Source organism: Miscanthus floridulus, chromosome 2 (genome assembly GCF_019320115.1).
Source record: "Miscanthus floridulus cultivar M001 chromosome 2, ASM1932011v1, whole genome shotgun sequence".
Classification (NCBI taxonomy): Eukaryota; Viridiplantae; Streptophyta; class Magnoliopsida; order Poales; family Poaceae; genus Miscanthus; species Miscanthus floridulus.
In genome coordinates, this window is record NC_089581.1 from 75,891,088 (window position 1) to 75,908,084 (window position 16,997).

The following is a 16,997-nucleotide window of genomic DNA, read 5'->3' on the forward strand; positions in this document are numbered from 1 at the left end:
GCTTCAATAGTCTTGTGCATGCTTGCTAAGGTCCTACACGAAAGCATATATCGGTGGATTCATTTTATATATAAAAAAGGGGAAAAAGGAAAAGTGGTCAGTTATGATTATAGAGTGTAGAGATAAGAGAGCAGTTAACATTAGATGAGCAAACGAAATAGATAAATTGATGGAAAAAATATGTGGTGGGTAGTGCCATAATAAATTTGTAAGGAAGGCGTGTATATTAGCTATAAAAATTACAGTACCAACTAAATATGTAAGTTGCACATTAGCTATAGAAATTACAGAAGAAACTACTGAAATGGCAAGAGTAGAACATGTAACTCATTAACCTATTTGTATTGGGAATTTTGAAGACTGACAAAATAGATATAGCATCAATTTTGAAAGTACACTATGTAGATGTAGCACTAACTTTACGTGATCCTAGCTATGAATTTCATCATTTATTATAACAGAAAAAAGTTTTAGGAGGCAACCATATCGAGTCTATAGACATGTAAGAAGTTTTTTTTGAAGAAGGGGTAATTACAGTTCGTGCCCATAAATGACAACAGCAAAAGGATAGAAAAATTCCTCGTAACGAACAGAAACAACATGGTAACAGGCTCATGAAGAATATGTTTTTTTTGGCACAAGGTTTGGAATTTGTTTAATATGGCTACATATCATAGAGTATTAACTATCATCAGTACCTACAAGAAAAGCGGCATACATAATTTTTCATTGGCTGGTAGAAAAAATTAGCTGTTACAAAATCATGGCGGCCAAGTTTGAATAGCACATTTACAGGTGCTTGCAAAATGGATCTAACCACAACATTGTTTCATATAAGAACTGAAACCTTAACATGCTTAAGTTAGGATTTATTTTGCTGTGAGATAACCATAACTTTATTTTATATAAGGTAAAGCAATTGTAGGCTTGACCTTGAAGAAGCAGGCACTCAATTTGTACCGATAGGAGCTATGCATGAGATCTAGAGTCTCCAACTTTAGAACAGGAGGCAACACAGTTTAGGAAAACTTACTGAGCTGCATCGAAACCTAGGTACATCGGGAAACAGCTCCAACACCGTCAGATCCAGCCGTCGAGCTTCGTCGCCGCCGGGGATGAAGAGGGTAGCCGCCGCCACACAGCCACCTAGGGTTTCATCGAGCATAGGAGCACAAGCTCCCTAGCGGGAGGAGGCGTTGAGGAGGCCGCACGGAGGATGGGAAGAGAAAGGGGGCCGCCGGGCCCCACCCTCGCCGGAGCGCCGCCCGCAGGGGGCGCCATCGCCACGCCGCACCCCCCGCCGCCTCGGGAGGGAAGGGGAGAGAGGGAGAGGAAGGGGAGGGAGGGCGGCGGCGGCGGCGAAGGAGGACGAGGAAGAAGAAGAGGAGGAGGAGGAGGAGGAGGAGGAGGGCGCCTGCCGCCACTGCCGCACCGGTCGCCCCTGGCGCCGTCGCCCGTAGCGTCGGGAGAACAAGGGAGAGAAAGCGAAGAGAGAGAGGAGGGGGTGAAAGAATCTGGAACGCGAAGCTAAAGCTGCTGCGTATATTTGATTGTGTGGATTCTGACAGGAAGCGGAAGAAGCAGAGGAGAAACGAGAGAAGCTAACCAAAAGCAAAAAAAGCGGGTGCAGTCGAGAGATCCACTTCGAGTGATCTGGGCCGTTGAATGCGAGATCGGACCGCTAGAAAAATTTGGAGCGACATAGATACCTTGAGATGCGGCTAAACTAACCTGGTTTGATATATTAAAATTCGCCTCGGGGTATGCAGGTCTTTTAACCTCAGCATTGATCTACGTGATGAATCCTATAGTGTCTAGCTTTGTGAGACAGAGGAGTACAGAAACAATTACGAGGAAGAATCACTTATTGAATGCAACATCTTGTCGACCAGCTTTTTAGGGTTTAGACTATGACTATTAAATCCCAAGATTTCGATTAGCCATCGATGATATGAGGAACTCCATTCTTGGATGTTATATGGTTCTCTAATTGGGTCGATGCGTCATTGTTGTTAATCTTATTTTAATACAATATCATTATTCATAGTTCAATTCGTATGTGTCACACGTACATAACCACTTTTTTTTTTTTTACCTAAACAATCGTTGGGGCAGGGCATAGTCTAGGTTTATGCTAGAGTTCTAGTAGGAATGACAGGTGGCTCGGATTGTTGGCCCACTTTGGTAGCCACCAACCTACATTAACGGTGCGAAGTCAAACTTAGATCACAGCTGACCGTGGTCGCAGCCACCGGAGGAGGATGACACGTGGGGCCACCTTGGTATACAATTATGCAAACACACTACAAGTAGCACACCCCGTGAGAGACATAAGGGGCCCACCTGTCCCTTCCCTGTGTCGTGGGCGCAAATCCGCGGTCAAAGCGCACGATAGGCGGTCTCTAACGGAGACATATGGCGGAACACGGATCCAAAATAGATTCTCAATATAATAACTATAGTCTTTAATAAAATATATAAAAAATATATTTTAAATACCAAGAAAGATATAATCTGAATCTAAATATCCTCACTTCTAAAGAAAAATGTTGTGTTTTGGGTTTGGTCGTCGTCGGAGACGGTCTTAGACACCTGTAACCAATCCTAGTATATACTCTATATACACACTGACGTTCTGACCCCACTATCATACCCAACATGTCATCGACTGTGATGAAGGAGCCGCTCACTAACTGCGCAGAAGCCCACGCAAGAAGACGGTCCAGCAGAAAACTACCCCTCACTGGCATCTGGCCCCAATGCCCCCAGCCCTACCCGTCAGGCAATAGCACCGAACCATACAATACAATACAATATGGCCGCGCCCCATCGCCCCCACCCCCTCGGTCCCGAGCCGTCCCTCTCCCTGCCCCCCCGCTCCCTGAGCGCTCGCGAGCCTGCGGCCACCACCGCCGTCTCCGCGCCGCGCAGATCCGCCCGGCTGGTGCGGTCCCACTCGAGAATACGTGTACGGACGCGCCCCCCGCCCACCTCGCCGAGGACTCGCTCCTGTGTCGTGCGCGCCAGCACTACCGGTGGCCGTGCGGGGCTGGGCCAGGCCGATTCGACCGAATCCGGTGGAATTCACCGTGCCGTGGTGTCAAATCGGTGAGTTCCGTCGGGTTACGCGCGCGCGCGCGTGTGTGTGTGTGTGGTGGTGGTGGTGGGTGGGGGGGGGGGGGGGGGGGGGGGGCGGCTTCGGGTCTGGGCGGCCGGAAATGGCGCCGGGGATGGTTCTAGGGTTTGGTTTTGGTCTTTTGGCCTGAGGGCATGGCGGATGGGGGTCGGATGAAGGGCGTGCAGGGCGCTGGTGACGAGGAAGAGGGGAATGAGGAGGCGAGAGAGGAGCTGGAACTCGCGCTGTCGCTGGGGCGGCGAGGCTGGCACCTTATGCCGCGGCAGGAGCCCGCTCCCCGCTCACTTAACTGGACGGCGGTTCTGCCGGAGTGGAACCCCGACGCCGCTGGGAGCTCGCAGGGTGCGGAAAGGGCCTTGGGCGGACAATCCATCTCTTCTCTCGGGCTCCGTGACATGTTGGGTGGTATCCTAGACGGCCCCCATGCGGGTGGCAGTGTGGAGGTTGGGTGGGACAACCTGGACGAAGAGGATGAAGACAGAGACCTGCAGAATAAACGGCTCAGAGTACGACGCTTTGGCGAGTAAGTTATGCGAATGTTGCTCCTCATTTTTAGTATTTTGCATGCTGTGGAGTTTTGGTTCGTTTATATGTTTTGTTTCTCTAGTTCCTATTGATAGTAGTTTCAGGAAAACCTGCCTAGTGAAATTTTAACGAAGATGCACTTCATTCATTATGTAGTTGATTGATGTGGAATTGCAACCTGAGGTCTTGTTCTTTTGCATGTATGTGGAGGATACCTAAGATATGCCTTGAACTCAAGAGAATTTATGCAGTTCATTTTTGGTTGTTCGTGTATGTTGAAATGCTGAGCCCACTCTAACAATGGTATCAAAGATGTAATGCAGTTCCCTGAAGTGTTGTTATTGTAATCCCTGCCTCCCTGGTTTGAAATGATAAAGGACCCACAAATGGATCAATGGAGAAAGTGCTTGCTCTAACCATGTTGGGCGTTAGCACATATTTCCTGCTATAACAAGTACTCCAGTATAAAGCTTTACCAGGCCTTGACATGCCACTTGAATTGTTTTGAAGATCTGAATACCTAGGCTGCATTGAATTTATTGCAGGATATTTAATCTAGTGACCCCCTTGTGCTTGTTAATCTTCTTTTCCTAATTGCCGCATGGCATTTATGCTCCATCAACTAAATATGACTCACATTTGAAAGGACTGTATTCTATCACATACTTGGGAGACAGCAATACGTTTGTAGTCCTTAGGCAAAAAAATAGTATGCTGATTTTTAGATTCTTTGCATAATAACTTCTTACTCATAAATATTTTCCCTTCAACTGTATTTGTAATAACCCCAGACCCCACTCATGTGGGAGCCTCCGGCACTGGGTCTGCCCTTTTTAACTGTATTTGTAATAAAAAAACCAAGTTACTCTGTCCATTCCAAATTGTAAATTGGTTTGGCTTTTCCAGATACATAGCTTTTGCTAGCACCTAGATACATATTATGTGTAGATACTATGTATCTAGAAAAGCCAAAACGACTTACAATTTGGAATGGAGGGAGTATATATAATGAAGATACATCTCGTCATCTACCATAGACACTCCTAAAAATGTCAGAGAGTCTTGGCTTCCTAGAGATCTAGATGAATCAGGCCATGCTGAATAAGATTTTGGTTGGTGTTTCGACCTCAGTCTGCCCTTCATCCAAGGATAGCACTTTGCTTTTTAGATATTGTTTACTACTTTGGTGCTAACCTTTTGGTATCATTCCTATGTTGCACAATGAACATTTTTTCTGTGGTATTGAAATTATTCTAAATAGTCGTACACTATTTGCATGTTTTTGTGCATGTGTAGTTTAGGGTTAATCTACTATGGCACACAAGCAAGGACCACAATTTCTTAAATTTTTTTAATAGTATGATATGATATCTTTGGATATTGATCATCTTGGCTGTTTTGGTTTGTTTCCAACTGTTGTGTTGTTGTGAGCTACTCCCCCCATTAAAAAAATGTAGATCCTTTTAGTTCTGTCCTAAGTCAAACCTCTATAATATGTTAACCTCTATAATACCACCAAATGAATGCACTATCAAGACTTCATGGTGATTTTAATGAACCAATTTGATGTTGTACAAGTTGGTGCATTTTGAAAAGTTTGACTTGCAAAAGAACTAAAACAACCTACATTTGGGAATGGAGGGAGTAGTATTATGGTGGTTAGCAATAAAGTGACACAGCTTTTAATTGTCTTTGCTATGAATAGTGTTTGTTGTCATGTATACATTGTATGCATTCTGTTTTTGATGATACAAGTCATCCAGTAGGGAGTAGAAGTTATTTGTATTGTTTCTGCTTGGAAACACTAATGAGATTTGGAGAATTTTCTCCTCTCTTGTTAATCCAAACTTCATTGTGATTAAAGATTACCATATCGATGACCTGTCTATGCATCATTTTGAGTTGTGTTTAAGAGGTTCTTTTATTTTGCAGAGAAAGCCCGCTGCATTCTGGTGCCAGTGCTACTCCCTTTGGCTCTGAATCGTCATTTTTGCCCATTTCTGATGAATGTGTTCATTTAAAGCTGTCTCGTTTCCCAGAACATGAATTGGAATTTGGCTTGTCACTTTTCCCAAATGATGGTAGCGAGAGCCCAAGGGATGCCAATAATGAGCAAGTTGATAATGCAGAAAACTCAGGTGGAAGAAATTCTGAAGATGTTGGAATAAGAATGGATCTCTCTGACGATCTCCTGCACCTGGTGTGCCCTGAGTTCCATTTTCTTATAGTTTATCTACAGAAATATTGCTTCTGCCTGATTTGGAATGGACTAATTTCTTAGGTTTTCCATGGCAGATATTCTCTTTCTTGGGCCAGAAGGATTTATGCAGAGCAGGTGTTACCTGCAAACAGTGGCGATCTGCTAGTGTGCATGATGATTTCTGGAAGTGTTTGAAATTTGAGAACACTAGGATATCACTGCAGAACTGTAAGTCAGTTTCTTGGTATCTACCACATCACTACTGCCAATAGTTGGAAGTCAGAATAGTGTGCTTGCTATTTATTTCCTACCACCTCACTTTTGCAAATGACAGACACATTGACTTCATGATTCAAACTTGTCTGTTAGTTTTTTAGAAATTCATAGGAGGGAAATACGATTAGGTTAAAGCCTGTTGGTTTGAAGATTATGACTATGATTTGTAGTTTTTAATTAATAAATATGAATTACCGTACTGAATTCTTCCTTTAAACTAAGTATCTCTTGTTTTGGAAGGCTATGGCTCGCAGAATGTACCCATGCTTATCATTATTTGGCACCTTTTGAGATCCCACAGGATTTACCTGATGCTATTCATTTTTTAATATGTTGTTTTTGCAGTTGTTAATATTTGCCGTCAGTACCCGAGTGTAACAGAACTCAATTTGCATGGTGTCATAAATGCAGAAACACTAGTTCTGGAAGCAATTATGTTTTTAAGGTCCTCCCCTCCAATTTTCTCCCATGTTAGCACATTCTTCTGTCTTACTATTGTATTTATTGGATAGAGTATCTTGTAGGCATCTGAAGACGTTAACAATGGGCAAGGGACAACTGGGAGAAGCATTTTTTCTAGCTTTGTCTGAGTGCCCATTATTGACTGCTTTAACAGTAACTGATGCTTCTCTTGGGAGTGGCATCCAAGAAGTAACTGTTAATCATGATGGATTGCGTGAGCTTCATATTTTGAAGTGCCGTGCACTCAGAATATCTGTCAGGTGATTTTTTTCCAGTAGTGTATATGGTTTCATGTGTCATCTAGCTAATAAACATGTTACACTACCATCCAGATGTTCCCAACTTCAAATACTGTCTTTGAGGCGAACAGGCATGGCTCATGTATCACTCAACTGTCCTCAGTTGCTTGAGTTGGACTTCCAATCCTGCCATAAGCTTTCTGACAATGCGATTCGCCAAGCTGCTACAGCTTGCCCGTTGTTGGCGAAACTAGATATGTCATCTTGTTCTTGTGTTACTGATGAGACACTGCGTGACATAGCTAGTTCATGTCCAAGTCTTTCTGTGCTTGATGCATCAAACTGCCCCAACATTTCATTTGAGGTTTGCCTTACTCTAGGCTCTGTTTATCATTTGTCTGACAAATTCTGCATATCACAATCAGCAGAAAAATACGTGACATGTACTTTTGGTTTTGGTGTCTGATATGTAGTCCGTGAAGCTTCCAATGTTAATAGACTTGAGACTGCTAAGTTGTGAAGGAATCACATCTGCTTCCATGGCTGCAATAGCTTACAGCCGTCTGCTTGAGGTAGTGATTCAGTTTCTTTGGTACAATTTGGTAAACTTCCTGCTACAAGAACTAATTGGGCTTCTTTGCCATCTGTGGCAGGCACTACAGCTTGATAATTGCAGCCTGTTGACATCAGTGTCTTTGGACTTACCACATCTTAAGAATATAAGTCTCGTGCACTTACGCAAGTGAGTAGAGGCACTACAGGAAATATTTGTTTCTTTGTTAAGTTTTCTTATGTTTTTTTAATCTTTCCAATTTAGGTTTGCTGATTTGAATTTGCGAAGCCCTGTGCTTTCTTACATCAAAGTTTCCAGATGTTCAGCGCTCCATCGAGTTAGCGTAACATCGACTACGCTTCAGGTGATATTTATTTTTGTGTAAAATTTTGTTATGGCATTTGTTGAGTTATTTGGATACTCCTGAACATGAAGGAGTGCTAAGTTGGTGTTTTCTTCAGAAATTGGTGCTTCAAAAACAAGAGAGCTTATCCAGTTTGTCATTGCAATGCCACAACTTGATTGATGTGGATCTTAGTGACTGTGAGTCATTAACAAATGCGATTTGCGAAGTATTTAGTGATGGAGGTGGTTGCCCTATGCTAAGATCATTGATCCTTGACAACTGTGAGGTATGGCAGTGTTACGGTCATTCTCCTTTGTGCCATAACTAATGTATTTAAATGCATGATTGTTATTCCAACTTGTACATTGTTATCATTTTTTCATAGTTCTTGCATTCTGTTTGTTCCTATTACAACAACAACAACAAAGCCTTTAAGTCCCAAACAAGTTGGGGTAGGCTAGAGTTGAAACCCAGCAGAAGCAATCAAGGTTCAGACACATGAATAGCTGTTTTCCAAGCACTCCTATCTAAGGCTAAGTCTTTGGGTATATTCCATCCTTTCAAGTCTCCTTTTATTGCCTCTATCCAAGTCAACTTCGGTCTTCCTCAGCCTCTCTTCACGTTACTATCCTGGCTTAGGATTCCACTATGCACCGGTGCCTCTGGAGGTCTCCGTTGGACATGTCCAAACCATCTCAACCGGTGTTGGACAAGCTATTCTTCAATTGGTGCTACCCCTAATCCATCACGTATATCATCGTTTCGAACTCGATCCCTTGTATGACCGCAGATCCAACACAACATACGCATTTCCGCGATACTTATCTGTTGAACATGTCGTTTTTTCGTAGGCCAACATTTTGCACCATACAACATATTAGTGACAATCTATTTCAAGATATTAGTGACAATCTATTTCGTTATACTGAAATTCTGATGCCATTTTTTCTCTTTTTACAGAGTTTGAGCATTGTAGAACTGAATAGCAGTTCTTTGGCCTGCCTCTCTCTTGCTGGTTGCCGCTCGATGACATTCTTAAGACTCTCGTGCCCAAATTTGCAACATGTGAATCTTGATGGCTGTGATCACCTTCAAAGTGCAGCATTCTGTCCAGTAAGTCTATTGATAACTTCTGGTTCTGAGGTGCAGTATGTGAATGTGTAGACTGTTGGAGTGTCGGTGAACTTGTTTGCTGATATTAGGTAGAGAACTAGAGATTGTCTCTACTGAGTACCTCAAAAGAAATATGATTGGTGTGTGGCCTGTTTTAGGCAAGCCTTGGAAGAGAACTTATATTTACTCTTATTATACTTGTTTCATATATATGTACATTTCAAAAACCTGCACCTTTGGACTTATGTTGCAAAAAACTACATGTCTTGACGTATATTTTCAGAAAACTACAACTATTTTATCACTATGCTGCATGGAACTACAACTTTCTCATTACAACTTGTTGCTGACGCCATGGGCCCACCTGTCAATGGCAGTGGCATGAACGATTAGGAATGAGTAGCGTTATATGTCACTGAGATTGAGGGTGGGCCCAGTGACAACAACTGGTTTTGCTGATAAAGTTGTAGTTTGTTTATGTGTGTCAATAAAATTGTAGCTATAAATTTGTTAACAAATATCAAAGTAGTAGCAGGTTTTTGAAATTAATCTTATAAATGCTCCACAAGAGCAGTGAAAGAAGAGACTGGAGTAGATTAATATTCTTGCGTAAAATAAGGAGATGCAAGCTGCATGTAGTAGTTTCTTTATACCCTAACAAATTCAATCCAGACTTACTTTTTATTGATATCAAATCTATCTTCGACTTTTAACTGATTCTATTAGCTGTCAATCCAACTAATTTCCTGGTGACTCGTAATGTTAAGGATGCTTGTTCCTAGACCACTATGTGCTACAAGTACCTGGTACACCGTTCATATGAACAGTAACCATTTCACTATATTCTCACGTTACTAATTAGGAGGTGCCAGTTGTTCATTATTAGGCTTGCAGTTTGATTTATTGAATTACACTCAAGCAAGTGACATGTACTCAGTCACCTCATTGACCTTGTAACGAGTACAGTGACATTGATGTTCTACTCTGACCTGTAAAAAACTTTTCTTTTTGAGACTTGAATTCAGTAGATTTGTTTTCTATGCTTGAAAGCATGCAATGCTTCTCTTTTGATGCATACAGGCTTGAAAACTAAGCAATTATTGACAATTATTGTTAGAATGATGAAAAGATAAGTTATAACCAACAAACCTGCTAAACCATCTTCCTCATTTTTGCAATACTCATAACCTAGTGGATTGGGCATAGGAGAGTAATTTGGTGATTTTGTGGGCTACATGATCTGGTTTTAGAACACTATTCTGTCACGATGAACTTGTGAGTTTTGGCAGCTATTTAATTGATGAAGATAAGGGGAGAGTGGCTCTGGTAAAAAAAGCTTGTTAGGTTTTCAGTTCTAAAATTGAAAGGATATTCTAATATAGATGGGAAGGAAATTCTGAGGCACAAAACTGAAGCAAAGACGCAATTATGCCCCTTCAGTTTCTTACACTCATTCAGCATATATGTACATTCCGACAATGATTTAATGACTTTTTTTTGTAGGTGGGCCTTGAATCCCTAAATCTGGGAATTTGTCCAAAATTAAGTGTTCTGCGCATTGAGGCCCCAAATATGTCTATATTGGAGCTGAAGGGTTGTGGTGTGCTTTCCGAGGCTTCCATCAATTGCCCTTGCTTGACATCGTTAGATGCCTCTTTCTGCAGGTTGTGCCACACTTCCAGTATTTTTTGCTTTATGTCATCAATCGCTACCTACAGTGCTGTGTTCATTCTGTTTTTGCATGTTCAGGCAGCTTGTGGATGATTCACTGACTCGAATGGCAGAGGCATGTCCTCTGATTGAATATCTTATCCTGTCATCATGCCTATCCATTGGCATCAATGGATTGTCTTCATTGCATTGCCTTCATAAGCTGACCTTGCTTGACCTGTCTTATACATTTTTGATCAACTTGAAGCCTGTTTTCGACAGTTGCCCGCAGTTGAAGGTAGGCTTGACTGTGTTCCTGTTTGGAACGCTTATGTTGCAGATTTTGGAATACGGTACATTAAGATGGAACCTTGTTTTAGCTGTTGTTATTCTATGCAAATATATAATGCAGTATAACTGCATAATGTGTATTCATATGTACATGTATGCAATGCTATTAAATGTTTTAGTATAGTTTTTCATTTTATGTAATATGGTCTGGAAAAACAGAAAATGACTAAGATCTTTTTTTTTTGATTGAATTAGCTTTGGGAGTTCACTTTATTAGCATCCGTTTCTTATATGAGTTTTTTTTTATTACATGTGATTAATTGAAAAGGAGTAATTTTGGAATTTGAATGATAAGATATAATAACGGATTTGTTCATACAAAATGGAGTGTAGTGATGTACTCTGTTGTAATGGTATCTGTTTTTCCTTTGGCAGGTATTAAAACTTTCAGCTTGCAAGTACCTCAGTGACTCATCATTAGATGCCCTCTACAGAGAGGGTGCTCTTCCATTACTTGTTGAGCTAGATCTGTCCTACTCATCCATTGGACAGAATGCGATAGAAGATCTTCTTGCTTGCTGTACTAATTTGGTTAATGTGAACTTGAACGGATGTACAAACTTTCAAGAATTGGTGTGTGGGTCAGATGATAGCAGTTCTGTGGATATGCCAGTTGACTTTTGTCCACCTAGTTCTTCACCAATCAAGAGTGAAGAGATCAGTGAGCGATCTGGTCGCCTGCTTGAAGTTCTCAGTTGTACTGGGTGCCCTAATATTAAGAAAGTTGTTATTCCTTCGATAGCAAACTTTCTACATCTGTCCAAAATTAATCTTAATCTTTCAACCAACTTGAAGGAAGTGGATTTAACATGCTCCAACCTTTTCATGTTAAACTTGAGGTAACATCAATGTGCATTTGTGCATTTGCCAGTGCTATGCAGTATTGGTTTTGTATTTATGACGATTGGGTGAATTTCATATCTAGAGTTTCGTGCATTCCTACTAGCAGATATAGCATGTTTAAGATCATGTATGTAGTCCACATGAATGAAGTCAAACAAACCAGCAAAAATGCAATGCCACATTTTTTCAAGATGTCAAGGATCAAAATAGACAATCACTCAATCCATCTTGTTTATCATGTGCCAATGGTACCACTTGTGTTTTTTGAATATTGTATCAAAAATGAATTTGAAATTGAAATTTTTTAGGTTAATGTGTACTATGCACGTCTCTTTTTTAATTTGTTTTTAAAAACATTGCAACATTTTCTAGAATTTTTTTTTGTTGCTAATGGGATGCCAGAACTCCCTGGTAACCAATGAATTTCTCTTACAACAGTTATTTCTTTCTTTCAGCAACTGTAGCTCACTGGAGGTGCTGAAGCTTGATTGCCCAAGATTGACCAACCTCCAACTTCTGGTACTTTTTTTTTCAAGCAACATTCTGTATTGAAGTTTTTGACCAGCAATGACTAGTTCTCGCACAAGATGAATGATTCAATGCCGTTTATGTTTATTCTCACGTTTATAGTGTTAATTTAATTGCAAGAAATGAGTTAGGTTTAGCCCTTGGTTTGTCTCTTGCCTTTTTTAATCGATAAATTTCACAAAATGTTGGGCATGTAGTTTCAAATTTTGCTGAGTATATGTAGTGTGCTATTTTATCTTCTACTGTTTCACCTACCTGATTGATGCAATCTCACTTTTTCATAGGCATGCACCATGTTGCAAGACGAGGAATTAGAATCTGCAATATCCCTTTGTAGTGCGTTGGAGATCCTTAATGTGCATTCTTGTCCAAAGGTAAGGCCTTGTTTAGTTCATCCCCCTAAAGTTTACTCCCAATCCCATCGAATGTTTGGACACATGTATGGAGTATTAAATAGATTAAAAAAATAACTAATTGCACAGTTTGCGACTAATTTGCGAGACGAATCTTTTAAGCCTGACAATGTGGTGCTATAGTAATACATGTTAATGACGGATTACTGACGGATTCTGTAATTTTGTTTTTTTATTAGTATCCGAACACCCCATACGACACCCCATTTGACACCTGATGTGACATCCCAAAACTTTATATCCTGGATTTAAACAAGGTCTAAGTTAACATATTTTGTGCAGAAGTCCAATCCTGTGTCCTGTGTTTTAAATCCTGTGTGCTGTGTTTTATGTTGGTCTTCTAAGCAAAGCTTTTTGCACACAGATCAATGCGGATTTTGGCGGACTCCGTTTGGTTTGTCCCAGTCTAAAGCGCATCCAGAGCAGCCTCATCTCATAATACAGAGGCTGCTACCATATAAAGGAGTGCAATTCATGCAATAAGCCTCTGTTCAGATTTGAAGAAAAAAGCAAGTCAGGAAAAGCTCTCCTTGGTGCTCTTGTACATAGTACCCAAGCATTGCCGGTATATTGCATGGCATGGTATTAGGAGCCAGGGGCGATGTGATCCTATTTCTGCAGTCCATTCATGGTGCTGTAATAAGTATTTTTGCGAATCTGTTTTGTTGTCGGAGATAACAAAATATCTGTTCATGTTTGTTTGTCTTTATTCCTTGGAAGTGTACCGATGGAGCTATCAGATCTGTATGCTGGTTTATATGCATCAATAATCATCTTGTTTGGATCTAGAATTTTGCTTTGCTAATGTGATATGGGGTGAAGCTTTGTACAGCTATTTTAATTGTTCGCAGATCGAAGTGCAGTATTATGAAGCTTAACTGTGGCCATGCAAGGGAGATGACGCACGCACAAGCTTAGCTAGAGTTTTGAGGGGCTTGTTTCACGCTTTGCTAGAGATCCTTATTACCTGTAGTGTATTTTGCGCTGCAGGTTAGCATTTGATGCCATGTTCTGTGAAGTGGACTTACATGCTACCTTGTTGATAGATGAATAGTTGTGGCATACCTTTGCACGTGATCATCGCTCATCTCAAGTTCTCTGGTCCATATTGTGGCTTGGTTATTAGTAGTAAGCTTTTAGTGTTGACGTGGTGTCTAGATTATAGTTTATATGTGTTTGTGGCTTATTCAGAATAGATTGTGGTAGCTAGCAAGTGATGCAGCCTTGTGTCAACCCTTGCATTGGTTCCTCCAACATGAAAGCCTGTTAACGGAGTCTATATACATGTGAAGGTGGGGTTGTGAGGGACATGCATTGGTTTGATCATCCAAAATCCAAGCTACCACCTCCACTTACTCTACCTATGAAACCCAGGATAGGCACACGTGCTATCGCACTGGCGCATGTGGAGACGGGGACGGGTTGGGTTTAGCCAACCCAAACCTATGCTCGCAAATATAAAATCTGTCCATTAAAAAACTCATGGCTCGTCATGGGCTTAATTTTGTGTCTAAACCCATGTGCACTCGGATCACGCATACCCAAAAGGTTGTCCATGCCCGCAAGAGTTGGCACACCATGTCACCACTAGTCAACTGATAGTAGTGTAGTATATATTTAGAATTGCCATATACTCATGTATGCATACCGCATAGAGCAATGAAAAATAACATAAATGTGAAACACATTTGACCAACCATACAATAGCCAACCACCATAGTTCATATACCAATGACATACATATATCAACTAGTCGAGGATCCACCCTCTTCGATGCGGTGCTATGTGCAAGCTCGAGCGCAAATATGCAATCTAGATGCCTGTCACCGCCATCGTAATGTGGCAGTTGGGGAAGGGGGGAAGGAGTGAGCCAGGTTTAGGTTTTGGATGCATAAACCGTCTCATATAGTCGCTAAATAGACTAAGCTTAGTTGGGAAATTTAGGGTGTTCCAGACTGATACGTGTTTCTCTGCTATGATGGACTGAGTTTAAAAAAATTCCATGGGTTTGCGGGTTTAAGTACCTGCACCCCTAGATCCATTCCCATAAACCCGTTGGGTCTGCTGTGGCAGAACCGCCTAATATAATGCCTTCCCAGTAAGTGCTTGTCTTTCATTAGACACTAAGCACTCAAGGGAGAACACCAAATTACACGGTCCCGTCAGGCACACCCCGAGGGAGAACCCGAAAATCCACATTTTTCCATCATGATCACAAATGAGAGGAATAAAGCTTACATCATTATTAACCATTTCTTACATCACTTTTAATACAACATCAGAGTATAATATTTACTAATTATAATAGCAGGAAAATGAGCATGTTATCATGAGTTATGAACAATTTAATTTAACAGCGGATTATAAACATGAGATCAGGATTACAACGGAAATAAATATCTGTTCATGACATGATAAAACATTGATATATAACTAGGACAACATATTATAAAACTTTCATTTATAAAAATATTTAGTAAGAGTTATAATTAAAAACTACGATCGTAGCGTAAAGAAAATCCTCTCTGAGCCCACCAGGAGGAATCCACACACAAAGGTCAGCTCTAGGCATCCACCTGTCATCTGCAACAGGAGGAATAAAACCTTGAGTACTCAATTGTACTCAGCAAGACTTACCCGACTAGGAAGGAAAGAAAAGACTACAATGATATGCAAGGCTATCTGGCTTGTGGGTTTATTATATTTACAGGAAGCATTACTAAGCGTGCGTCCTTATATTTGATTTTTATTAGTAGCGCATTGATTCATTAACTAACCATTCAATGTAAGCACCTGTACTACTTTCAAGCAGGTGGTAAGCAATCAGATTTTCTTTTTCCATCTTCCTATCTTTCATCTTTTAGTTCTTACTACGATGCTAAACCGTAGACAAGCCGTACCGGATTGCCCTGACGATTCACGAATCAATGCCCCTAGCTGGGTACCCCAAAAACACATGCCTCGCTTGTGCCCAAGGTACAAGCAGAACCAACCCATCAGCCTCCTATCCTAGGTGTCCAGGTCCCCGTCCAAACTAGGACTCTAAGCCTCCGCCTCTGAGTCCCGGACTCAGTGCGGTGCAAGGACCTCCTAACCTAAAAACCACCCTGACAGTCGGTCTAGAAAGAGCCGGATCCACGAACAAGAGAGCAACAAGTCTTCCAAGCGCCCATATCCAAGTATGTGCTCGGGATAATAAGTCCGTGACTTACCTAGAGCCTTATGCAACGGCCGGTCCTTAACCGACACAGATAGGGAAATCAGTGTAACCAAGCCATGCCCCAGCGTTCACGGCGACACAACCTCTTACACCCACCAATACCCAAACCATATCCCTGTCCCGGTCACCATTTTTCCTTTCCACCATTTATATATTCCAAGTGATAATAATACAATAATATATTTCCTATCTCTCGCGAGTGACAGGCAATCACTCGACTTCTATCCGGAGTCCTGTAGCATAGCAATCTACACGATCCTATCATACTAGTAAGACTCATAGGATAAAGATATATATGCAAGTAGGTTTCATTCAACTCTTTAAAACTTAATGCACAAATATAATTTAAACGGCAGAAAAGTAGGGGTTATGCACCGAGGCTTGTCTGGGTAAGATATATATTAAAAAGTTAGTATCTGCATCTTCAGATCATCCACCATCAACTAGATAGAAAGCCCATTGCATCATCTCCTAGAGAGAACACCACTACACCATCTTCAGATTCCCACTCATCCTTCACTTGATCCATTGATCCATCATCGTACCTATATGATATGCACTGATGCAAATGCATAAATGTAAATAATCAACGACAACCGAAATGCTTAGAAATCCGATCATACCACACAAGCTAACGAGATAGCTCTAACGCTAGGTCTACGTATCCTTGTTGTCGAATAAGGCATTACTTCTCAACCAATGTTTTAGTTATATAAACCCTAAGTTGTTTCTTTATTTCATCCTATCGATTTAATCTTTATTCGAATTAGGACATCATTATCTATCTAGCAATTTAATTATTCTGGAGCTACAAAAATTACGGTGAGTAGCTAATATTGCTAGGAACCAACCTGTAACAATTTTAGATCCAACACTATTACCAATTTAACACAATAATTCCTACAAGTTTATATTTCTATCCATCGTAAGTATCTTAAATTAATTATATAGCTTACAAGAATATTATCAAATATACAAACAGGTAGATCATGATTTTAGGAGACTAACAAAATTGGTTTCATTATTTTTGGACAACTACACAATTTTATATTGATTTTACAAGGTTTTATTCCTGAAACTAAATTAACAATCGCTTTATAAGACTAAAGGGCCAGCGGCCACCCCTTCGGTCCAGCGGTCCA

General features: G+C 40.9%; 1 protein-coding gene across 2 annotated transcripts; it reads left to right on the top strand.

Annotated features, from left to right (window-relative positions):
* The first annotated feature begins 3,193 nt into the window (after window positions 1-3,193).
* Window positions 3,194-13,426, top strand: LOC136526206 (F-box/LRR-repeat protein 15-like). Of its 2 annotated transcripts, XM_066518959.1 has the most exons (18): window positions 3,194-3,659; window positions 5,594-5,613; window positions 5,701-5,861; window positions 5,957-6,089; window positions 6,483-6,582; window positions 6,662-6,859; window positions 6,932-7,202; window positions 7,312-7,410; window positions 7,492-7,580; window positions 7,656-7,755; window positions 7,853-8,023; window positions 8,698-8,850; window positions 10,354-10,514; window positions 10,600-10,798; window positions 11,227-11,690; window positions 12,150-12,213; window positions 12,507-12,596; window positions 13,000-13,426. In XM_066518959.1, exons 1-18 carry the CDS (start codon window positions 3,271-3,273, stop codon window positions 13,072-13,074), a joined length of 2,937 nt encoding a protein of 978 aa, XP_066375056.1. In that variant the 5' UTR covers window positions 3,194-3,270; the 3' UTR covers window positions 13,075-13,426. The 2 variants fall into 2 exon arrangements, with proteins under 2 accessions (XP_066375056.1, XP_066375051.1); XM_066518954.1 differs by having other exon boundaries at window positions 5,594-5,861.
* The last annotated feature ends 3,571 nt before the right edge of the window (window positions 13,427-16,997 follow it).

Bases quoted from the DNA above. Each gene is read 5' to 3' on its own strand.
- LOC136526206 (XM_066518954.1), top strand. From the start codon at position 3,271: ATGGCGGATGGGGGTCGGATGAAGGGCGTGCAGGGCGCTGGTGACGAG. The intron at 7,756-7,852 runs GTGATATTTATT...TGTTTTCTTCAG, and splicing joins TAACATCGACTACGCTTCAG to AAATTGGTGCTTCAAAAACA. The intron at 10,515-10,599 runs GTTGTGCCACAC...TTGCATGTTCAG, and splicing joins TTAGATGCCTCTTTCTGCAG to GCAGCTTGTGGATGATTCAC.